At 35.7% G+C, this 26525-nt stretch overlaps 1 protein-coding gene and 1 long non-coding RNA gene across 3 annotated transcripts; one reads left to right on the forward strand and one right to left on the reverse strand.

Annotated features, from left to right (window-relative positions):
• Nucleotides 1-4503: 4503 nt before the first annotated feature.
• On the reverse strand, nt 4504-25441 carry LOC139977409 (uncharacterized). Its single transcript, XR_011796529.1, has 3 exons — nt 24487-25441; nt 8709-8849; nt 4504-4839 (listed from the first exon to the last, which is right to left on the reverse strand). It is a non-coding gene; the product is annotated as an uncharacterized lncRNA (long non-coding RNA).
• On the forward strand, nt 14887-23451 carry LOC139977717 (uncharacterized). Of its 2 annotated transcripts, none has more exons than XM_071987225.1 (2): nt 14887-15091; nt 20559-23450. In XM_071987225.1, exon 2 carries the CDS (start codon nt 20580-20582, stop codon nt 21804-21806), a length of 1227 nt encoding a protein of 408 aa, XP_071843326.1. In that variant the 5' UTR covers nt 14887-15091; nt 20559-20579; the 3' UTR covers nt 21807-23450. The 2 variants fall into 2 exon arrangements, with proteins under 2 accessions (XP_071843326.1, XP_071843327.1); XM_071987226.1 differs by lacking the exon at nt 14887-15091 and adding an exon at nt 15108-15235 and having other exon boundaries at nt 20559-23451.
• Nucleotides 25442-26525: the final 1084 nt, after the last annotated feature.

Below are 26525 nucleotides of genomic sequence, written 5' to 3' on the forward strand. Positions count from 1 at the left end.
GGAAAAGCCAGCCTGGTCCGTCAACAGTTTGTGTATAATGAATTACGTACCACATGTTTTAACAGGACTGTCAGAGAAAGTCTACGAATGCCAACTCGGACCAAACAAAAATATGATATTATCAGATATCTTGAAGCTGAGGTCAAAGGTGATACTCCCCATGTCTGGGGGTCTTTCAACATGTCCCCATTATTTCTAGGGGTCAGTAAAAAAAAATTTAAGGACCTCGGATGAAACAGGTTTTTACAAACAGTATACTTTTTCATTCTAACAATAATTTGTCAATTAGTTATTCTTTAAAAAAGGACAATTTTGCTATTCTTCATGAAATATTTAATTTACATTTTCTTTTCTCTTGTGTTGACGTCATCTTTGTCATTATGACGTCATAGAGTTTGCCATGACCACTTTTGAAACAACTTGACGGGCGCCGCTGGTTAATTTGAATAAATATACACGCCGATCTATAGACATGATAATGGCACTTCTACTCATATACAGTCAAAATGTCGCTCATATATTTGTTGATTCAAAGACGATTTTAGATAGAATTGATATTTCCTACTTCAAGAAAACGAAGAAACAAATGCTTGTAAAGTTTCTTGGGCATTTCCTGTTCTCAAGATTTTCAAGATATATTCAAGAAATATTAAAATATTGAAAATGTCTGAAATGCTTTTTTTCAAGCTAAATTGATATTGTCGTTGACTCCTCTGTTAGAGGCCCTAATGTCAATGTTAATTCATTGATTTATAAATTCTAAATAACTCAACCAAATGTATTCTTTTAACTTCCTATAATCAGAAGAGCACCCTTTGATGACATAAGACACCTGCATATGTCCTTGAAATGTCTTAAATGCATATTTAAGATGTTACTCGAAACCATACACGTCTACTGTGTTAGTTTAGATGACATGACCTACAATGGTCTCTTTGTTAGATTTAGTATTCCAGTCACTTTAACTGATGAAGTTCAAATGTTTAAAGGATCATTTCTAGAAGACGTTAAGCGTGATATAGAAATACTACCTAAATAATAGCAGTGATATCTATCGATCTACAACATAACACGAACATGCTTAAGCATGAAAAGAGCGCTATATAAATCTGGTAAATAATACTAATAATAATAACAATATAAATAATAATAGTAATAACCCACTTAATTTTGTGTCTTAAGTTATTTTTCATGGATATTCATATTGTACCGTGACGTCATATTTAGAAAGCATACAATATGCCAAAAGTTTTATTAATTACAAAGAAACAAAATAATATTATCGTGTTCTAGTCGCATATAAATATTTGGTTAGATAAAAGTCAACCTGTAGCTTGGGCACGAAAAACTTGACCCACTCTCAAAATCCTTGTGTCCTGACATTAAGAGCAACTGCTGTATCATGATGGCGTTACTTGAAGTGAAATACAGGTCCGTGTTTCAGATGGGGTGCAAGGCGGCCCGTGACCCCCCCTTTCACCCCTCCCCTTCTGACTAATTTACCCCCTCCCCATCTATACCATCATCATTTCTACAGAACCTTTAATACTTACAGGATGACGCCCCTCCTTAAATTGTCAATGTCCTGTTTACGACTATGGTGAAGTCTCATTAAATTATCATTAAAATGTTCACTCTTAATGTCCCTTTAAGTTTAAACCAGCTGAACCGCGAAGGAGGTGTTTCAATTCTGGAGTAGCACGCCTAGATTTGCTTTTCCCAAACTGAAACAGAATTTAGCCTCTTAATATGCATCAGCAACTAATTTACTGCTCTGTAAAGCACATTTATCAGATTCAATCAAATCAGTAACCAAAATGTAAAGTTGCATGAAGACTCCAAAACTAAACTTGTTACTACTGACATAACATTTGCTAGGGAATTTACACTAGAAAAAATTCAAATGAAGCAAACTAAGATAATATTCACTCGAGCGAGGTTCGAACAAATGACGTAAGATTCCCAGTACATGCCTTCATCATGATACCCATGAGGTCACTGTTTGAATCCCGTCTTGACAATTTTTTTTTCTTTCTGTTTTAATTTGTTTCTGCTTCGCAGGTTAGCTTTCCGTTTATGATGATGTACATATGTATCCAGGCATGACACTGTGGTGTTGGGGTTGTACACCGCACCCTCTTTACACCACACCCTCTTTACACCACACCCTCTTTCACCCTCACACAAACTTCAAAACTGTTCATAGGTCCAAACTTGCGTTAAGACTTAATTAAGGCCCTGATTTTTAGTCCAATTATGCCTTAAAAATGCACAAATTCACGTCAATTTCTTTTTGGAGGAGGTAACCATCCCCCCCCCCCGAACTTCTACCTGCCAGTCCCCCTGCTATGTAAACTCCTTGTTCCGCCCTTTTTGTTTCACTACAACACAGAAAAATAGGCCTATACGGCATATTTCGAAACTGATTAAAAAAAAATCATTGAAAATTCAACTTACAAGAAGAATGCATTGCCTGCCTTATGTAACGCCGGTCCGAGGACTCGAAATAGACGTATTTAACAGTTAGACATTATTAGACGCGGGGGTCGAGAACATATTATAGGTTGTAGAAAGGCTTAGACGAATATCAACAAAAGAAATAATTTAAAAAATCGATCAACTTAAAATACAACACAAGCCTGTTTGAATTGAGAACTACGCAACATAACTACTCAACATAGCTTAAATTACTATGTAAATCATTAGATGAATATTCACGAACAAAATCCTCGCCACGCCTTCTCATGACAGTTAGAGGTAAATGAAGGGATATATCCGAAAGATACTATCTTTCCATGGAAAATAGAAAGCATTTTATTCCCATATATCCTTCCAAACAAAAAGCATTTCCTATAGATATTTACCGACGAAGTTTTGGATATTTAAGTGTTGAAAGGATATTATTTTAACATAACTGAAGGATCCTGAAGGATCCTGAAGGATCCTTGACCACTACTAAACACATAGCAACAATATCACAAACACGTTAACTGTGGACTATCCTTAACAGATGACAGGATAAACAGGATGTCAGTTATTATTGATATGTCATAGTCCAAGAGAGAAGGAACATTTGAGATACGTTAATGTTCTTATAGCTACTTCCGTCTTCAAGATATACAGCTTTAATAAATATTAAATCTATTGTATGTTCGGTTAAGGCTAAATTAACGATGGCTTCTGTTTCACAGTATACAGGCCTATACTTAATGTTAGTGGTACACCGTTGTGGCATATATACATGCCCTTTACTGTACTAACATTATGTGTTCTAATTATTACTCCATAAAAACAACAGAGCACCATTGGACGACATTTGAAACGCTCGACAACTTTTGTTTTGCACATTAAATATGTTCATTTCAGCCCATACACCGCATACGTTTTACATATTGGAGTGTTGGCTCAGTGGTTAACGCCGGTGCCTTTCAATCATAAGGTCCCCGGTTCGAGTCACTCCAAGATCAATGTATGTCGTCCAGTTACAGAGTTGTTGACAATTCATAATCATGGACGTTAAATATGAATGTAAGAGACTGACTTCGGTCAGCTTGCGGCTTTGATAAGCCTATGAGGCTTCTTCGCGAGTTCCTGCTTACAGGAGGATCTAATATACATACATACATACATTACTGAGGATAGTGTGTTGCGTCTGAGAAACTGATCTCTAGTAGTCATTGTGTTAACCTAAGTAATCCAGCCACTTTAATTGATGAGCCTAAGATCTTGAAAGGGTCATTTCTCAAAAAGTAAAAGTGATGTAAAAATACAAACTGGAATAATAGCAATGGTTATATAACAGACTTCAGCAAGTCAAACATAATTAAGAAGTCAAAGTCATTCTCTTTGATGATATAGATTACACTCATAAGAGATCCTGACATCACAACGAATATCTCTCTCTATCTATTTCTCTCTGTTACTAGAAGAAATGTCTTCAAGCGACAGTACACATTACTTGATATGCTTGTCGTCCAACATACCTTAGGCCTGCAAGGGTGACTCAAGTGTTTTCAATTACAATGAGAGGATGCTAGGTTTTTTTCTTCTTATTTTAGCTTGTCTGACATTCAGAATACATCCAGACACATTCAGAATAAACACATTCAGAATAAACACATTCAGAATAAATGAATGAGCGTATCCTGATTTTTTTTAATTTTTTTTTTTTGGTTCAGTATGATGCTTAGTTTGTCCACTCGAAATATTAGACACGGTTCGAAGTAAAAATAAATGTTATTGAAGAGGCCATTTAGTTAAACGTCACGTACAGATCGGCAATCTTTACCTCCTGGCCTCACTATATGTAGACCTATACATCATATTTAACTGTATAACTCTCACAATTGTCTCTGCTGTTTTATTTATTTTCCCCGATTTATTTCCAATTCGTAGAAAATATTTAACTAGTTATTGTCAAGATCACATTTTACTGCAAGACATTTTCATTTATTATACTATGGACTGATTGGACTCTTTGAGTTGTACGTATATTCAAATGTTTTCGAAGGATGTTTTTTTATTAAAGGATTCGCGTTCCATACAGCTCACAAAGCTGTGACATTGTGTTGGGTATCGCAGTAATAAAATCTTCGGGACACTCATGACGTTGTTTGGACGTAATGGTTACGTTGCAAACCTCTTTGTGCCCTGCACCGTCCACCGCCTTTCCTCTCAAACACCCCCCTCCCCCCGATATGAGTGGGTGTACCAAGACGAAAGCGACGAAGTTATTTCATCCACTCTCTCTCCTATAATTTGCGAGGATATTGAGCCGTAGAGCGAAGGTCCACTTACTCAACCTTTCTCGGTGCGGCTGTTGTATCTCTCGAAAGTGGTCTGACATAGAAATAGGTTAGACAACAATGCGTTGGAACGAGTCCAGATGCAAGAATATATGATTTTTTTACTCATCGTCTACATGATGTAGCAATTACTTATAATGAGTGCAATTGGTACAAATACAAATTCGATCATACAAGTTATATATATCTTGTATGCAAGGATAATATGTACACCTGAGGCATACGAAATAATATATTTATATGATATGTATATCAAATATACATATATATATATATATATATATATATATATATATATATATATATATATATACATATATATATATATATATATATATATATATATGTATGTATATGCATATGTATATGTACCGTATATGATGTGTATATTACATATATCTATGTCTATATCCATACATTTTTCTTTCGTTCACCGCGCAATATGCATATTTATATCACATGCATGCCCATCGGCATTATTGATCAAATTGGTAACGTGTTACTAATCATTTCTCAGTCCGATGTTATTATCGTGGTTTAGAAACTTATTACTTTTCTTGTTTAAAATTCCAGATATCCACGTTACACGGTTTATTAAGTAAGGGTGAATCACCGAAATGAAGCTATAACACAAGGAGTTCATCTGTGAAAATGGTCGCTTATTGATTAGCACCGATTTAAAAAAAAATGATAAAATACAAAATCGAAAACAGTTCAAGCTTCTTCTCTTTTCCCCCTTTTTCTTAAAACTTTGATGGATTGAAGGGTACTCATGCATTGAGAGCTTGTGCCTCTTAAAAGCTGTTCACTGTTTCATAAAGAATATTCCACAATCAATTAAAGTACGTCTGTTATTGGCAATTAGAATTTTTTTTTACTTTTTTAATTGAAGGATTTTTCTTTGGACAAGTACAAAATTAGGTCATTTATATCATTTGAAGGAATAAATTTTTGTGCGACAAAAAAACATGAAGCGAGGACATTACATATTCACCGAGAGGTAAGTTAGGAAATTGTAGTGTCTATAGTCAGCCGTGTGAACGCCAATAGGATAGTCAACTGAAGAGAAGAAATTGGTGAGGGATGGATTGAAGAGGAGGGGTGAGGGGTGAATTAAAAAGGAGGATGGGGAGAGGGGAGGGATAAAATATAGAATTGGCCATCCCTTCACCACCCCGCCCACCCCCCGCTCATCTCCAAATTTGGAAAAATTGTCGATTCTTTTGTCATTTAAATTCTTAATAGTTTATTAAAAGTGGCGTTTCGAATACTATAAGCTTGCAACATTGTTCGTGCTGAATTTGTAAATTCTTCCCGGGGTTGTGGTGGCGGGGGGGGGGGGGGGGTCTTTACGTCTCAAATAGTGGATGTTTACCGATCTTGATATATAGCATTGTATCAAGAAAATATGTTGAAACCTAAGCCAACCTTATTCGTAATGCGATTACAATAAGAATACGTAAACATGTCATCCAGTATCAAAAAGAACTTCACTTATTCGGTAACTTTAATATCTCTCGGATTTTATGTCTTTTCCCAAAAGTCGAAGGAAATTTCCAAATTGTGAAATACGAAACCTGAATTTGTCTTGCGTTAGAAATAATATCATATATGCTTATATTCGTGATGCTGTCCCCCCCCCCACCCCCAAAAAACAATAAAAACAACAGAAAGAGAGTGAAATTATGAAATTAAATACGATGAAACATATCAGGCCCTGATCGCCTGATATCCATTTGCCTAGATATGAATTTAGGCAAATATATAATAAAAGACGATATTTCTCAATATAAGATGAAATTTGAATGAACTGGGTCAGCAACAAAAAACAGCTCATAAGCTATGAAAAGGCGTCAAGAATATATTAAATGATTATCAGGTAATGAAAAGTATATCATATTTCTATATTAGCCAAACAGCTGACAAGAAACTAAAATTGCAATATTCTCTATCGGCAAAAACGTCACATTTTATTCTAGAGCTTGGTAAGTAATATTTACTAGTTATATTAGGGTAATGGAGAGAGTATGTGTTACATGAGAGCATTTTTATTAATTGCATGCCACCTCCTAGATTTATATTCTCATTATTGGTATAATGAGGTGAGCGGTTATGCGATGATAATGACGCGTATAGAAGCTTTAATAAGCAGCTATATAAGAATATGTATGAGGGTACTCAGATTCAATGAATCGAAATAATTTATGCTCTAAAATATAATATATAAAAGAAAATTAATGACTGAAAATTTATGAAATTTTGATCGGTGGAAATTTATTGTCAAAAGCTACTAAATTCGTGTCTAAAAATATTAAACTTTTTTATTCTTTTTTACCAGATTCACTACGTGTAACTATTGTATTCTTGTATTGTTTTTTCCCCATTCTTTTGTGAGTTCGATAAGAAGTTACTTGTTCTCGCCTGAAAATAGGCAAGATAATTGGCCTACAATTTAATGATAAAGCAACAAAAAGAAGACAGCGGACTTTCTTAAAGTTTAAAACATCTGTTTGGATGCAAATTGATGGAGGAAAACAAGGAACCAAGGTATAGAATATACCTACTGACCTACCGTATATGCGGCACCGATACACACAGAGAACACAGTTACTACTGTAAATTTTAAAGTTTTGTACCCAACCAAAAACTGAATCGTGCTATAAATCGGTAGATTGTGCTGTTAGGATTACAGTAAGAACTGAGGATATGTGTAATCCCAACAAATCCAGTTTGATGCATTTGTCTGAATAACACATATCCTCAGTTCTTACTGTAATCCTAATAGACATGCTATACCGATTTATCAGATTTATCAGCACAATCCAGTATTTACTGTGGTACAAAATTTTTAAGATTTACAGTAGTTACTGTAATCTCTGTGTGAATCTGCTGGTCAATGAAACGCAACAGAGTCAGGGGAATTAAAGATAAGCTGAATTAGAAGTGTACCCATTCTGCAAAACTCGACGTCTGTGAAAGTTGTGACCGTTGCAGTTTCAAATCCACCCATGCTGTGGCAGTCAAAAGTGACAGTTTGTATTTCGTGACAGTTGTGACTGTGACCGTTAAAGTGTTACCACGATGTGACAGTCATAACGACAGTTTTTAACTTGTGAGAATTTGACATCGATCCATGCTGTGACAGTCAAGAGTGACAGTTTGAAGTCCGTGACGGTTGTGACTGTGACCGTAAAAGTGTAACCATGATGTGACAGCTATAACGACAGTTGTGAGAGTTTTGACGTCGACCCATGATATGACAATCAAAAGTGACAGTGTGAAGTTTCTGACATTTGTGACTGTGACCGTTAAAGTGTAACCACGATGTGACAGTTATAACGACAGTTTTAGCTTGTGAGAGTTTTGACGTCGACCCATGCTGTGACAGTCAAGAGTGACAGTGTGAAGTTTCTGAACAGTGCCGTTGAAGTTATGCCGTGATGTGGCAGTTAAAAAATGATAATTTAGATCTGAGAGTATGAATTCCAAAGCCATGCTATGACTGTAATACTGAAAACTAACTAATCATAGGGATATATTAAAACACACTATAGTCACTCAGTGATAGTTTGCTACTGTTTCTGCATATTGCTTTAAATATCCCAGACACTTCATTGCTTCACAAACACCACTGAAAAGCTTTTAACTGCTATTCTACGGAAAGGCAACAGAAATTTTAATTTACCGTGTAATTCTGTTAAATTGTGAATTGGGCAAACGGGAGGACCTCATCATGTCTTAAACTTAAACTCACAATACAGATATAAGATTCCAGCAAAGAAGGTTTGACTGTCAGCAAACTCGAGGGAACCATAATTTCCAGAAGAAGAGAGGTTTTTTTGAATAATATTTGCTAAAGAAGCAAGAATCGAGCACAAATTTACAAACTTGATTAATATTTACCTTAGCCAAACAAAAACCAATCTCGGAGTTTACTGCTTTATCTTTTAGTCGTGGCCATAGTAGCTGGGAGAACTCACTGAATATTACAGCCGTTGTCATGGTAACCAGGATAGTACAAGTACCGTACTACATAAAGGAAAGCTGGAAGGACATTAAAAAAAGTGAGAAAAGTATCATCGAATAAAAAATATAATAAATCAACCATAATTTACTAAAACAGTCACGAACACAGTGAATATGTAGTAAAATAAAACTGTTTATTGGTTTACATAAGTCGCATTGATTCAAAGTTTAATTAACTTTGCCCAATAGTTAAATAGATACAACAGTAATAACATTATTCGAGTGCATTCCTCATTTATAGCAATAAGATGGAACTACGGAAGCGTAGAATAACCATTAGGTTAAGAACTTTATTCCTTTAGCACAATACAGAGCACATATGGCTTCAAGAAATGCGATGAATTTCACATCTCAAGACATCGAAATAAAATAACAAGGTCGCCCATAATAGATCAAAAATTAAAGCTCTGCTTTATAAATGAACCCATAGGATTGAAATCATGGACAACTTTAATAACAAAATATTTAAAAGGTATACTACATTTTCTGGATTAAATATTTGTTTTTTTTCCCTGAAGTATGAAAATCTGATATCAACTCATAACATCATCAGGTAGAAATTGTGGTTTCCTTTGCGTTTTGTAGACTAAAGAATCATTATTTATTGTGACGTCACAACCTTAACATTCAAAACTTCAGCCACAAACGTAAGCTTTTTATTATTTGCAATTTATGAACTTGATACTTAGTGATGATCTCAACGGTAATCATTCATTTTTATATCCACCATTTTCCCCACGTTTTTGTCTCACCCTTTCTTCCGCTCCTCCCCCACCCCCACCTCCCCATCACCCCAAAATGAAGAAGAAACTCTATCCTGGGAAGCCTTCTGCATACGAATAATTTTGCATTTGGATCAATACATTGAAGAAGTTTGTAAAATTTCTCACGCATCATAAGTTAAACATTTTAAGGAAACGCTTTCTGTGAGAATTTGACCTAGGGCTCCCTCTATTTTATATCCCCTAATTGTTATCACCTTTGTTTAACAAGGACAGAAAAATTGCCATTTTGACCAAACGTGTTATCCGGAGCTTATTTTTCTTTACAATTTGAAGTAGAATTAGAGAAGAACCGCACATTTACTTGGTATTGTATAAATAAAATATCAAATTTCATAAGATTAAACATATTTCCGTTAGTGTGGCTCCTTATTACCGAGAACATTTGTAAATGCCCATCAGAAAGAGAAATGTAAATGTACATAATTTAAAAAAATAAATCCTCCAAATTATTGAATATTTCCAAAGGTTTAGCGGAAAGCTTAACAGGAATTAGATCTTTGTTAGAAAGGTTTGACGAAACGCAAATACAGATATATCATCACTGCTAAAAGTTCAAGTTGTTAATATTATTCTTTGAAGTCACATTTGCATATTGATTGCATTAAACATGTAATGAATATGCTAATTAACTTGAAACCCCTTCGGCAAGATTAGAAAGATCAAACGAACTAAAATGGTCAAGTTGTTGTAACGAATGGCCATCGACAAATATTTCTGGAACTCTGTTGGCCGCAAGACCGGAATCAAACACCTGCGGGTTATTATAAGAGAAACAACTCATACATCATTATTAGCCCATTATAAGTGTTAATGACAACTGCCCCACACATCTAAGAAATAGGTACACTATAGGCTGTGTTGGTAGGTGTTTTGTCATTGCAGTGCCTGTATATTAATATATATATATATAATGTATATATATATATATATATATATATATATATATATATATATATATATATATAGTACAATATCTGGAGATACTGTAACTTGATTGAAACAAAGACAACCAATTTGACCGTAAACTGGTCAAATAAGTAACCTCTCTTCGAAAGTTACCCAAAGTTTGTTTTCCTTACGTTTCGTAAACAAACCTCAATAGGGTTTACTGCAGACTAACTTTATGGCATTACTTTTGTTATTTGGACTAAAGACGAATAAGGATGAAGATATTCGTTTAAAGTCTCAGTACGTGATTGCCAACTTTAACTTCGACCTTTCTAGCTTATACTGCACTAAAAGGTCAGTGAAAATTACACCGTTCTATGCAAGTTTCATATCAATATTCATTCAATGTTTCCTCCGTGAAATTGTAAAAAGTGGACGATACTCGTATAGGACTGCGTTAAAATCTTGACTGGGCCGCATGTGTATACTATTTTGTTTACATTTGTGTAATGAACATGCTGATTTGGGCGGTCGCAGTGATTTGACGGTAAGTCGTTCGCGCCATAAGGGCAACAGAAAAATTAATTTCTCTCTATTGCGACGTCTTTTCTCCTTAAAACCCACCTGGTCAGAGTGCATTTAGAACAATTTTCCGAAATTCATTAGCAATCAGGTAAGTACACTTTCATCCCTTACATTATGTATTTGGACACATATATACGGTAGCCTTTGAAAGTCGCTAGGTTCAAGATGGTTTATTTATTATCGGTAAACGGTAAAATATCTAATTCGACACATTCTGTCGAACCAAGAGATCTACAATGTATCGTATATGGCGCATCTCATTAGAGAGGGCATGATAACCAAATAAACTTAAATAAAAAAAATCACAACCCCAGTACCCTTACGTCGAAACTTTAACTGTATGATCATGACATTGTTAGGTCAAATGAGCAAACGAGGTCCCCTGGAAACGGGGAATATGGCCCCTGGATACTAAACCACGTGATCAGGTTTAAGCTTGGATCGGCTGTGTACTGTGTATCTAGAAAGAACAGATACTACACATGATATTAGCCAAACGGTCAAAAAGAGGACGGAAAATCGTAGAATTATTCTAACTTATTTTGTTAAGAGGTGGGATCCAAGCTACATGATACAGGTGATATTTATTAGAGCTCATCGATGCATTGATTCTATAAGTTACACAATTTCATTTGATTTAGGGCAGAAAACTATATTTCCACACTTTGCTGGCTATGTAAATGTATGATGTCGAGTATAACTTCTGTGCATTGTGTAGGGTAAATAAAACTTACTTTCTTTCTTTCCACCATTTTCGCTTATATCTCGCGTCGGATCACCTTTACTTCGGACTTGAGAACAATCTGCTGTAAATATTCAAGAGGCATTTACACCAAAAGTGGTGTAGTAAAGGTTGATAACTTGTAAAAGAGGGCGCTATAAAGAAACAAAACAACCACAGGTGATTGAGGTGAATAATTCCGTGACACACCTGACGTTCGCTTTTACGATGGTTCGGTACCAAGTTTTCGACCGGCCTGCCACACACTGCCCGAAACGAGAAAAAAAAATCAGAACAAGACGCAACTCAAGTCGACAATTGCCGTGACCAATTTTCGTCATATCTTTTAAACCAATAATCGTACAACTAAGTCACTGTACATACGATGAGTGCTCAATTTAAAATTTTAATTAATGAAAATCCAGTCACTTTTGGCAATATGCATTGTTGAACTGGTATTGAAATGAGGTTTCCCCAAAAAAAATGTTTATAATTGAGCTAATTATTTATGCAAATATATGCAAATGAAGTCATTCTAAGTACACTGTACTTTTGCTTTGCCCATTTGAAATGATTTTGATGAAATCGTCTGGATTTGTGATAGCTTGATGAGTTCAAGACATGTTATTTTATAATAATTTGATGTTTGCATGTGAAGGATATGACTGATGTTTTTACGTTTCCTTATATTTTCATTCGCGAATAAATTATAATATTTTTTTACATAACTCCACTTTAATATTTAACTCCATGCTGGTCAAGGGCTGCTTTCTGTTTTCAATTTTTTTTGCAAATTTCAATTTTCAACCAAGTTTACCCCTCTGTAGTACTCTGCACTAAAACCCCACCCCCTCACCCCTGCGCGCTAGAAACGAGACGTTCAACTGTGGTTGACCGAAATTCGATACGATAAAAATGCTTGAGTTGAATTTGCTAGGATTACTCACAAAGTGAAGGCGCTATTGCTAAACTATGTGTATGCATTCCTGCTTCTCACTGTGACGGTTCTGGAGAGGTGAACATCTTGCGGGTATGGTGAGGCATTTGGGAAAAAATCTTTTTTATATCTGAGCGTATTTTCGTCATAATTTTGACCGAAAAATTTGATTTATTAAAATATTTCCCCAAATTACAGAGCCATATATCTACACATGTCTTGGAGGCTCCTGATTTGAGTCCTGTTATGTCTTAGTTAATTTGTTTCTGATAGGTTTAGTTGAATGAAAGTTTTTACTAGTCTCACGATTTTTTTTTCGAATTTTTTGTTCAAATACTTATGAAGTGGTCAATTTTCCATGCTCCGATAATGTCATACCCAATCATCAATGGAAATATTGGTGTACTGTGTGTATTTGGACTCCCAATATCAAGTTAAATTAAAATCCAAAAAGTATCACGGCTCTGGTCACGTCTTGGTCACTCGCTGATAACAGCCTTGTTGTTTTGCTAATGTCCTTCACATGTTAACCTTCCTACTGTAATGTTATATTGTAGTTATCTTGTACGTACATATGAGAAATAAATTTGAAATTGAAACTGTTATCTTAATTGTAATACTGCCCTCACTCACTTCTGAGACACACTAAATTTAAAAACAAGCATTACTAATATTTGAATATTCAAGTGGTCGCAGCGCTGTATGTGACGTCATAGTTCATCGTCGCCACCGAGTAACCATGCGTCAGAGAAGTATTAGGTTACCCATATATATCTATAAATAACACTGGTATTATGCAACTGAGTCTGTTTTGTGCAGGACCAAACTGTTCTTTCTTTACCGAAAAGCCCATTAGATAATGCATCTATCAAGTGGGTATAGGTACTTTTCTAACATCGTTTGGTATAATATGACAAACGAATTTTGAATGATAAAAAAAGATAAATATATGTAGTGTCATGAGAGACTTTCGTCTTGAAAACTTTTATTTCTGTCAGTATTTAATCACTCCTTGAAGCATATACCACTCTTAACAAGTTTGAGCAAGTATTTTACCTAACATTTGGGTACGTGTGAACTATCCAGCCACGTTGGGTAAAAGTAGTTTGCCCAAACAACAAGTAAAATGTTTTTTTATCACAACAGCAGATTATATATTTATGACCAAAATATGATTCCGTCATAAAAAATAAATATATGCAGTGTTACCTATTGTAACGACCAAAAATTCAGCACGAAATTCACTAAAAACTCACTTACTAACGATATTCTTGCGCAAAAACATTCCACCGTTTTTCAACATTATTTTAAAGAATAGTCGATCTGTAATTTGTATTGTTATCCTCCTACTACCTACTAGACTAGGCTAAGATCGGTAACATAATGATGCCAAAATTTTTAAATATTATTCTTCAGCTTGCCCCGCCCCGCCCACTTTGGCATATAATTTGTTAAGCTACAAAATGCATGTGTACATGATTTTGGGCAGTAGCGTACGTCACACACGTACAATGCTGTGTTAACAACACCTGTAGAGTATACTGTACTGTATAGTCAAACTTTAACGTTAAGAATAGGTAGCATTTGGCGTTATTTGTTTTTTACAAGATATCTTTGAAAGATGAAATTCTAATAATTCTTCACCAGCGAAATAATAAGCCATCCCTTCATTATACAAATAAACGTATAAAGAGTGGGCTACAGACATTTGTAATCTTACAGGTATTACTTTTCAGCGTAAAATCAATTATCAAAACATACAAAAGACAGGTTATTATGATCATGATTGTTACGACAAGAAGTTTCAAAGTAGGTCCCAACGTTTCTAGTCCGTCGTAAAAGACAAACAGAATATTACACCTGCCCCGCCCAGATCCCCCCCCCCTTACCCCCCAAAATGTTACCACCGTTTTTTTTTTGTTTTTTTTTTTTGACAAAACGCGAACCCTGAGCAGCACTTATTTTCTTTTTCTAGATTATGACATAATAGCATATCTGTCCAAAGTCACGTAAAAGTCAAACTTGAGCGCTATCTACAGTTATACCAAATTGTAGCAAAGGACAAGTGGACTATAAACTATTCCAACAAACATGACACGTAAGTTGTACTTTGCTCAACGGTCACACTTATAACAGTGTATAACTAAACAGAAACTTAGCACCCTACTGCTGTAGAGTCAATACTCAAAACAGATATCTTATCGCGGTGAAGTATTTTTGTTTGCGAAGTCTTATGATGCTGTTATAGACAGTTGTCTTTTGATGTTATAAGTTAACAACACTGTGTAGATCGACCTGAAACACCTGTATAAGCGACTGTACATGTTAAGATCCTACTAAATAGGTAAGTCTCTCCTGTGACCTTTAATTCCAGCGACTGTATGTTAAGATCATACTGTACATGTATAGATCCTACTATACATGTTATAAGATCCTACTGTACATGCTAAGAGCCAAATGTATACATGTTAAGATCCTAACTAACTAGGTAAGTCTCTCCTGAATTCCTTACCTTTAATTCCAGCGACTGTATATGTTGAGAGCCTACTGTATATACTTGTTAAGATCCTACTGTACATGTTAAGATCCTACTGTACATGTAAAGATCCTACTCTACATGTTAAGATCCTACTGTACATGTAAAGATCCTACTGTACATGTAAAGATCCTACTGAACATGTTAAGATCCTACTGTTCATGTTAAGATCCTACTGTACATGTTAAGATCCTACTGTACATGTTAAGATCCTACTGTACATGTTAAGATCCTACTGTACATGTAAAGATCCTATTGTACATGTTAAGATCCTACTCTACATGTTATAAGATCCTACTGAACATGTTAAGATCCTACTGTACATGTTAAGATCCTACTGTACATGTTAAGATCCTACTCTACATGTTAAGATCCTACTGTACATGTTAAGATCCTACTGAACATGTTAAGATCCTACTGTATACATGTTAAGATCCTACTGTACATGTTAAGATCCTACTGAACATGTTAAGATCCTACTGTACATGTTAAGATCCTACTGTACATGTTAAGATCCTACTGTACATTTAAGATCCTACTGTTCATGTTAAGATCCTACTCTACATGTTAAGATCCTACTGTACATGTAAAGATCCTACTGTACATGTAAAGATCCTACTGAACATGTTAAGATCCTACTGTTCATGTTAAGATCCTACTGTACATGTTAAGATCCTACTGTACATGTTAAGATCCTACTGTACATGTTAAGATCCTACTGTTCATGTTAAGATCCTACTGTACATGTTAAGATCCTACTGTACATGTTTAGATCTTACTGTATACATGTTAAGATCCTACTGTACATGTTAAGATCCTACTGTACATGTAAAGATCCTATTGTACAAGTTAAGATCCTACTGTACATGTTAAGATCCTACTGTACATGTTAAGGTCCTACGTACATGTTAAGATCCTACTGTTCATGTTAAGATCCTACTGAACATGTTAAGATCCTACTGTACATGTTAAGATCCTACTGTACATGTTAAGATCCTACTGTACATTTAAGATCCTACTGTTCATGTTAAGATCCTACTCTACATGTTAAGATCCTACTGTACATGTAAAGATCCTACTGTACATGTAAAGATCCTACTGAACATGTTAAGATCCTACTGTTCATGTTAAGATCCTACTGTACATGTTAAGATCCTACTGTACATGTTAAGATCCTACTGTACATGTTAAGATCCTACTGTTCATGTTAAGATCCTACTGTACATGTTAAGATCCTACTGTACATGTTTAGATCTTACTGTACATGTTAAGATCCTACTGTACATGTTAAGATCCTACTGTACATGTAAAGATCCTATTGTACAAGTTAAGATCCTACTGTACAAGTTAAGATCCTACTGTACATGTTAAGATCCTACTGTACATGTTAAGGTCCTACGTACATGTTAAGATCCTACTGTTCATGTTAAGATCCTACTGAACATGTTAAGATCCTACTGTACATGTTAAGATCCTACTGTACATGTTAAATCCTACTGTACATGTTAAGATCCTACTGTACATGTTAAGATCCTACTGTACATGTTAAGATCCTACTGTACATGTTAAGATCCTACTGAACATGTTAAGATCCTACTGTACATGTTAAGATCCTACTGTACATGTTAAGATCCTACTGTATATGTTAAGATCATACTGTACATGTTAAGATCCTACTGTACATGTTAAGATCCTATACTGGACATGTTAAGATCCTACTGTACATGTTAAGATCCTACTGAACATGTTAAGATCCTACTGTACATGTTATGATCCTGCTGTTCATGTTAAGATCCTACTGTACATGTTAAGATCCTACTGTACATGTAAAGATCCTACTGAACATGTTAAGATCCTACTGTACATGTTAAGATCCTACTGAACATGTTAAGATCCTATACTGTACATGTTAAGATCCTACTGTACATGTTAAGATCCTACTGAACATGTAAAGATCCTACTGAACATGTTAAGATCCTACTGTACATGTTAAGATCCTACTGAACATGTTAAGATCCTACTGTACATGTTAAGATCCTACTGTACATGTTAAGATCCTACTGTACATGTAAAGATCCTACTGAACATGTTAAGATCCTACTGTACATGTTAAGATCCTACTGAACATGTTAAGATCCTATACTGGACATGTTAAGATCCTACTGTACATGTTAAGATCCTACTGAACATGTTAAGATCCTACTGTACATGTTAAGATCATACTGTACATGTTAAGATCATACTGTACATGTTAAGATCCTACTGTACATGTTTAGATCCTACTGTACATGTTATGATCCTGCTGTTCATGTTAAGATCATACTGTTCATGTTAAGATCAAACTGTTCATGTTAAGGTCCTACTGTACATGTTAAGATCCTACTGTACATGTTAAGATCCTACTGTACATGTTAAGATCCTACTGTACATGTTAAGATCCTACTCTACATGTTATAAGATCCTACTGAACATGTTAAGATCCTACTGTACATGTTAAGATCCTACTCTACATGTTAAGATCCTACTGTACATGTTAAGATCCTACTCTACATGTTATAAGATCCTACTGTTTATGTTAAGATCTAAAGCTACATTGACAAGTCTCTTCTTAATTCAATACCTTTTAAATCCAGCCCTTGTATAGGCCTATATTAAGATCCTATATAAAGAGATTAGTCTCTTCCTAATTCATTAACTTTAAATCATTCTCAATTCCCTTGGAGCAAATGTCGGCTTCAAATTCGCAAGTTTGGCTCAAATTTGAATAAAAAAATCTGGTGTTACTAGTATGCTGAACTGTTAAGCAGCAGAACGTTGGCCTAAGTCTTCAATAGGTCAAATTAATGTTTCTAATTCAGTGAGGAGATGGTTTGACATTGATATTATTGTAAATATAGTCTTAGACTATAGTTAGAGATAACTGTCATGAGCAACTTTCCCAAAACGACTGAGAAAAATATTATATGCCATTCGGGAGATATCACAGATTTAAACTCTAACATTTCATTCAAATCCCTCACTATCAGCGTTAAAGGGAGTGAAGACTCGCGCAAACAGAAACGTCTAATGCCGGTAATCTGACCTAGTTTCGAATGAGGTGTAACAGAAGTGTAAGACACCACCATCGATCCTAGAAAATACACACACAGCTTGCTACCGTCGGTAATTAGACACTATAGTGTACAGTCAGTACATACAGCTGCGGTCAATACCCACAGCACAGTGTACAAACGATACAGCGATGGACATCTCAGGTCCAGCTAAAGATAACAAGGTATCACGTTTCATTACTGTCTGCATTTTGTAGCGACAAAAGAAACCCTTCACTTACAAACAACGGAAAGTTAACTTTTTCACAGGGCGGCACGCGGTTTGGGGCGAGTATTCAATGCCTTTATATGCTTCTTCATGCACACAAAACGCAAGAGACTTGATCTAGTCGCAATAAGACATCAAAGAAGGGCACTCCATGACACGTCTCTGTTGTTCAAGACCTAACTTACGTTACTATAGGCGTACTTTTATTCATGCATCGTTTGTTCGGCTGTAACTTTGACTCAAACTTCGCTAATTACATATCAAATTTGATTCAGAAGCTCAGTGTCCAACCTTGCCCTCTAACAGGATGCAAAAATCTTAAAGTTGGAACTAGATCAAAACTTGTGTTTAAGCTATAGAGATTTTTAATCGAAGCTCCCTTCGGTTAAACTCCTAGCATCGTGATCAATCGTGGATCTAGTGTAAACGGAGTATGGTAGGCCTAGATATTTATATTGTTGTGAAACTGTGCTATATGGAGCATAGATAAGATTGACAATGTTACACATGTGTTTTATTAGAGTTTACATACTGTAAAAGCATATTTACAATTCCGGGAACACCGTACGTACCTTTCTAATTCAGCTCTATAGACCAGATGTATATATAATACACGGACATGGTAATGCACAAATGTCTGAATGAACTTTTATGATGTCTGAGAAACATGAGAACAAAATGTTCTCGCAAATACAACCTGAAAGGTTATCAGTTTTGCCCTCAGATTTCACGGCTTGATAAACACTGCTACCAGTTTCTTAAAGTACTAACTTCTTTGCCCCTCAACCACCCCCACCCCCCCCCCACACCATCCGACCATTTCCTCAAATCTCTAGACAAATCTCATGATATCGGCCTGCAATTCCCAAAGCCGCGATTGGTTTTTACCAATCGTTTGGTTGTCTTCATTTAATCCTGACTTTTTATCTACATCGTGTTATATATATATTTTTTTAGGCTCATGTTATGTTTGTCATGGCCGCATTAGTGTTGTAACGTTAAAATGTATTGATTACAATGGGTACTGTTGTCGGACATACATACAGGATATACATTACTCTATTATGTTATCATTCCTGTTACTTCCTGTTCGGGATTACAGTTAACACTAGATATATGAAAACGGTTTAAATTGAAAAATTAGTAAAGCAATGCATTCATTTCATTACTAAACTGACATTATAAATTTCAATAACACTACATACAGGTTCGCTCCTGGAATTGCTAATATCAATGCAAAAGTGTAATAATGTTACGTAAACTTTATCGCTAAACTATACCTATGGTATATGTATGTGATCTGTTATATACCAGCCTATCAGCCTAGCCTATGCTAAATGTATTGACGCATGTGTTAGAAAGTACCCAGACCTTCTCAAGATATAATATAGCACCCGATACTCATAGCGCAGTAGTTACTGATGCACGGTTGTGGAACATGAACAGTATAGTTACTGTACTAGCTATGAGTATCGGGTGAACATATTTGATGTAACATAAAGATTCACTCATAATTCACCTTGTGCTGATATATTTTTGTGCTAGGCATTGCATCGTTAATAAAACCAGTGGTGCTCGGTCCCATATAATCACTTTATATTTTATTTCTTTACATGTTCTCCCTTTTTGATGCTGTAAATGTTACGCTTTATTGCTAAATCAAATTCGGCGGGCAAAGATATATGAACTTCATTTCAATCATTCTGTGCTATCTAATGATAAAGAAAATTTCTAAATGTTTCTTTTCATTTCCTTTTTTGGGCCTTTAAAATGAAAAGAAGAGGAAACACATTTTGAATTAAATCGCTGACATTTTGTTTAAAATAAATTGGTTTAAATCATGACTTGTAAGATTAAATCAGTGATTGAATATAAAAAAATTGCAGAAAGTTTTTCCTCTTTTGTATTTAATTAATCTATATTGTTCTTTTTCTCTCTTTCTGCTCTGATCCTTCAGATAGAAATACCGGCATCAACAATGGCCAGAACTGACAGTACCTTTTCGGCTAGAAGATTCGGCTTGCTCGTAATCTGTACCGTATTTGCAATGACGTCATCTGCCTCCGACTGCCCCGAAAAATGTGCTTGTGACAGCGAATTTACAGTAGTTGACTGCTCTAACCAGGACCTGACGTCAGTCCCACGTGACATACCACTTACCACCACTACTCTCAACCTTGAAAAGAATCAGTTGAGTTTCCTAAATTCGAGCGATTTCGAGAATTTGGACTCTTTAACTGATTTAATCTTGAGTGATAATAATTTACAGTCGATTCAAAGTGGCACGTTCTCAATTCAATCGAGTCTGGTGCGTCTAATGCTTGATGGAAATCTCCTTGAATCGGTTGACAATGGAACCTTTCAAGGTACGGATAACTTGGAGGTCTTAAATATGGATTCCAATAACGAGATGTCGGTAGCACCGTCGACTTTTCAAAGTATTAGCAACCTCCGTCAGTTGTCTGTACAAGATACTACGTTTGTATCTGACTACGATTTCTCCGGCCTCACAAAACTCGAAATGTTAGAAATTTCAAATTGTCACTTAGAACAACTTGATCCAAATAACTTTAAGGAATTGAATAGTTTGACAGACTTCTACGCCGACGAAAATAATCTCACAGATTTTAACTTTGTCAACAATTTGCCAGATTTAAAGAAACTTTGCATGAGTAGCAACCTGCTTACTGAAATCCAAGCCAGAGCTTTCGAAAACAACCAAAATCTGACGAGGATTATCTTAGACCAGAACGCGATTTCAACTTTAGCTTCCGAAAGTTTCGTAGGACCAAAGCAAATCATCCTCATTAAGTTAACTTTAAATCAACTTGAGACATTTCCGGAAGACGCCTTCGGTGAACTAAACGGCAACGAATCTTTGAGGGTCGATCTGGAAGGAAATGACCTTAATTGCAATCAAGACATGACATGGATAACGTCATTCGTTAATAAGGATATCTTTAAGAAAGCGACTTGTGCAAGTCCAACCTGTCTCACGGGGAGAGATATCACAACTTTAGCATCTTGTGATTTTGACTGTGGCGGTGATGCAATGTTGGGACTCATCATTGCTCTCTCGGTAGTTTCCTGCCTCCTCATCTTACTGTGTGCGTTGATGTGCGTCAGATGTATACGTCATGGTCACGCGCAATCTCGGTATAAAACTCTCGGTGAAGTAGGTATCACATCATCGGCTCCGATCTAAATTTATCTTAATCCAGTTAAAAAAAAGAAATCACTGCATAAACAGGGTTCTCAGTTAATGTTCCATGAAGGCCTTGCTGAGAAACACAATTATAGGGACAAGGGACCCGAGAGAACAAAAGTATCATTAAACCTATAGATAGAGCAATGTGCTTATATATAGTAAGCATGTAGGGTGGTGTATCCAATCCTAAATAAATTAAACCGTTACTGCCCTCGCACACGATTGCAGTTTAAAAGTATATACTCGGTTTTTTGTGTTTTTTTCTTCATTTCGGGGCTGGATCATGAAATCTATCGCGGACCGGAATAGGTCCACTAGGCACCTATTGAGAAACTCTGTTGTACAGCATTTATATATCTCTTGCCTATAACCAAACGTAACAATAATTAGAGCATTCACAAATGAGAATCTTATAAATTTAAACCTTTATATGTGTAACAACTGCATGTCATATTCTTTCAATTTTTATATTGACCGACATAGCTACGTTATGACGTAATCCCGACTGTGGCGTATCCAGGGATACGGGGAGGGAGGTGGGTAGTGGGGAGGGATAAGATATGCGTGTTTACATGCATGTATGTGTATTTCTACACTCTGATCATAGTAATATATTACATGCATATATCATGTCTAATATTACTGTCTTCAGTGTGTGTAGGCTTATCAGTTTTGAAGGTGAGTAAATACCTTGAGGTAAAGTACCTTACAGCTTCCTGGTATATGGTTGAATATGGGCCGCAATACTGATGACAAAAACACTGATTTTCAAAGCTAACTGAAATGGTATCTAGTATCTATAACGGACTAATAAACTGAACTAACATCCATAATTTTACCCACTTTATTTGCTATCATTGTTCAAACAAACTTTCAATTAAAGCCAAAATATGCGATCATATGGTAAAGTTTCCTTTTCTGTTAGTTTTTTTTTCAATCGCACTTCTGTGAATATCCATCTATGCAAATTATTATTGGTTCAGTATGATTATGAATTTTTAAGAACAATGCATGTGCTGATTTGGTTACGACATATTTAAACCGTTGTGCAGCCTTCAACCATCAATTACGACAGTTAGTTAGATAGATTCTAATTTAATTATCATATTCCTCAATTAACCAGGCATTAGTAAGTCAAATGTGGTCTCAGTTTTATTTCATGATACTGAAAGCATTGTTTAAATTATATCATTCGATATTTACCTCCTGAAATTAAACGCGTGAGATCATTTATAAAGTTTTGCAAAGAAACGTTTACCACAACCATTACCATAAATATTACATTATTTGCTTTATTCTTTTATTTTTTTATATTTCATAGTGATGTTTTAGGTCTCCTGTATTCTTTCTTTTCTGGGGGAGGGGGTGGGTGGCCCTTTGTTCCAATCAGCATTGCCAGGTACCATTTTACAACTGGCATTTCGAACTAAGTAACAATTAAATTTAGTATCAAAACGTATATTCCTAATGAAACTTTGAGCATAATTAGCCTCTACCGGTGGATTTTGGTGACAATGTAACGGGAGACATTTATAGATAACGTCGTGTAGTAAGAAGGATACTTTGTAAGAATTGTGACGTCTTCAATCCCGGAGGCTTAACCTCAAGGGGAAAGATATCAAAATAAACGAAGGTAAATGAATTCTAACTATGAGTTTTCATAAAATCATAAGAAATATATAATTGCTTGTTTTTTGCATTATTTGAATTCTTGTTTCAAATCTCATACCTCTACATTCCTCCTCCTACCTCCCCTCCACCCCCCCCCTTTCCCTCTCGCCTTCCCTTTCTTTCCCTCAATCTCAAGGTCATCGCACTTTCTTCGATGAATATTAAATTTCAGCTGTTTGGAGCCCTTCTGCATAGTTTTTACGTGAATTCTACAGCTCCTTGATTCTAGTATACATGTCTTTGTTAGAGTTCCTAAAGGAACTCATAGTCTTTGTAATAGTATAGCGCCACTCTTTGATTGTAACCTTCAGCTTTGACATACGCGAAGGCATGATGCAATAAGGAATAGCGCCAATGATTTTGTTTCGCGGTATTCCCAGGCAAATTGAGCAATTTATCATTATCAACGTTGATATGATAAGAGCAGGCCTTACACACAGAGAAAAAAGGTACACCAGTGACATAAATCGAATTGTTGGCACCCGGGCGGATCCTTCATTTGTCATCCCGTGCAGGGGATGCCGTCCTGAGAAAGGGATTAAGGGGAGGGAGTGCCATTTGTGTTGATGTACAGTGGCTTAGATGCAAAATGGTGGTCTTTGGCAATTTGAACTGATTATGTAGTGTAGTTTTAGGGACCCAAGGAACAGGAAGCTTACAGTACCGTAGCTTATTTGAGACCCTATCCGTGTTAAATATATAAATATTGTCAACAATATATATATATATATATTTATATATATATATATATATATATATATATATATATATATATATATATATATATGACCTGTAGGTCCTGTTACAACACGTTTCTTTTCAGTTTGTTGTCATAAGCAAGATTATCTTGTTCGCATTTTCTGCTAGGAGTAATCATAGCAATTATTCGGCTGTATATACCTTCCCAGCTAAGCTTTACTCGCTAGCAATAGCTGTGCAGTATAGCAGAAATCGACAAAAACAAGTTCGGGCTTGTCAATTATGCTGAAAGATTTCATCCTCTAACCCAGTGATCCTGGTAACATTTACTTGCGGTTAGCCAGCGGGGTACTAGGGACTTCTGTTGTTGTCTACCCAGGTACAGGCTGCATATCGACCACCTAACGAGTTCGCTTCCTCCTTAGCCACGCCTACCCTTAGCGACAACCCTGCACCATTCCTTCATCATTTTACTAACTGAACAACAAAGCCTACCCTGCAACCATAGCATAATATATCATATTATACTACGCGCGTAAAAAAAGACCCAGATCGCTGAGTTCATTGAAAAGCGGCAGACGGCCTCGAATTCAGCGAAGAGATCTTTTGTTTTCCAGAGAAGTGAGTTCCGCTTAATACGGAAGCTTATAAAGGCCACAGTTTACAGTTTAAATTATTAAGGTCAATCGATAACAGGTAACAGCTGTTATAGTGTCCGTATAAGCTTTCTAATCGTATATTTATGGGATGACTAAAATATAAATACAAACAAGTGTTGCAGCTAATATGGCAACAATTGTTAAAGCTTTATTTTTTTTATTATCAGCATTGAATGAGTCGATAGTGGCAGTTACAAGGCAACATGATGTTCACGCTTAATATGTCATTTTTTGCGGGCCGTCACAAAAAGGAAATGGTGTAGAGATGGAGAAATTGCAGAAGATGGGTACTGTTGTCGGACATACATACAGGATATACATTACTCTATTATGTTATCATTCCTGTTACTTCTTGTTCGGGATTACAGTTTACACTAGATATATGAAAACGGTTTAAATTGAAAAATTAGTAAAGCAATGCATTCATTTCATTACTAAACTGACATTATAAATTTCAATAACACTACATACAGGTTCGCTCCTGGAATTGCTAATATCAATGCAAAAGTGTAATAATGTTACGTAAACTTTATCGCTAAACTAGACCTATGGTATATGTATGTGATCTGTTATATATACCAGCCTATCAGCCTAGCCTATGCTAAATGTATTGACGCATGTGTTAGAAAGTATCCAGACCGTGTAGAGATGGAGAAATTGCAGAAGATGCATTTAATTTGAGAAAAAGGGTTTGATGAAGAAGTATATTGCATAGGCGAGTCCGTGTGAATTAATATTCTGTATAAGCGAAATATAAGCCTGCGGTTGCAAATAAGTTTAGATCCAGCCTGAAGGATACTCAAACTGATTGATAAATGCAAGACCACAGACATCCATTCCTTCTGAGGACGATATAATCACTCATTATACACCGTAAGAAACTTCGGTTAACAAATCAATATTAAAGATAACCCCCTCTCATTGACCGATCCATGTACGTCAGACCTTCATATTAAGAAAATCTCATCGAAAAACAAGTTATAGTTTTAGTCCGAGTCAAAGAAAGAGAGAGAAGGGGGGGGGGGACAGAAGGTATACCACAGTAACTTCCTTCTAGCAGGAAGGATCAGGAGATATGGGGGGGGGGGTTAGGGCCGACATAGGTCAACATGTCCTTGCCATATGAAGATTTTGGAAAGGTCACTTCCTTTATAGCGCAAAACTCAAATAACCGTCAAATTTGATACATGTTTCAGAAATAAATGTTTCATCTTACTTCTTTCCTCTATTGAGTATTACGAAGGCTACCTAAGAAGGCTTTCTTTGCAGAGTTTCCCTTGAAAAATTGGACCTTTTCTGCCAACATATGAAAGGCATCGTTTGCGATATAGATTTATTTCCAATGCCATCAGTGGTATACCATTGATACTATAATCTCAACGGGATGACTTTCTTCCGAAATGAAAGTTGAGTTAGCAAGCTTTCCAATCGTTTTCATTTACTCTTATTTATTTGACCTATTCGTTGTGCGGTGATGTGAAAAAAAAAAAAATGAATGAAATTGTACCTATTTATTTCAACTAGAATATATAACTTTGCGTTATATATGAGCAATGTAAATGCATGGTACAAGCTTCCGTCATTCCTTAATGTTTGCTTACGGCGTACTAAATTTAGAATTTGAATAATATTGCCCAATAAGGATGGTAAGCGCCCATATATAGTATGTGGAATTTGACCCATGCAT

This window comes from Apostichopus japonicus, chromosome 12 (assembly GCF_037975245.1).
Source record: "Apostichopus japonicus isolate 1M-3 chromosome 12, ASM3797524v1, whole genome shotgun sequence".
Taxonomy (NCBI): Eukaryota; Metazoa; Echinodermata; class Holothuroidea; order Aspidochirotida; family Stichopodidae; genus Apostichopus; species Apostichopus japonicus.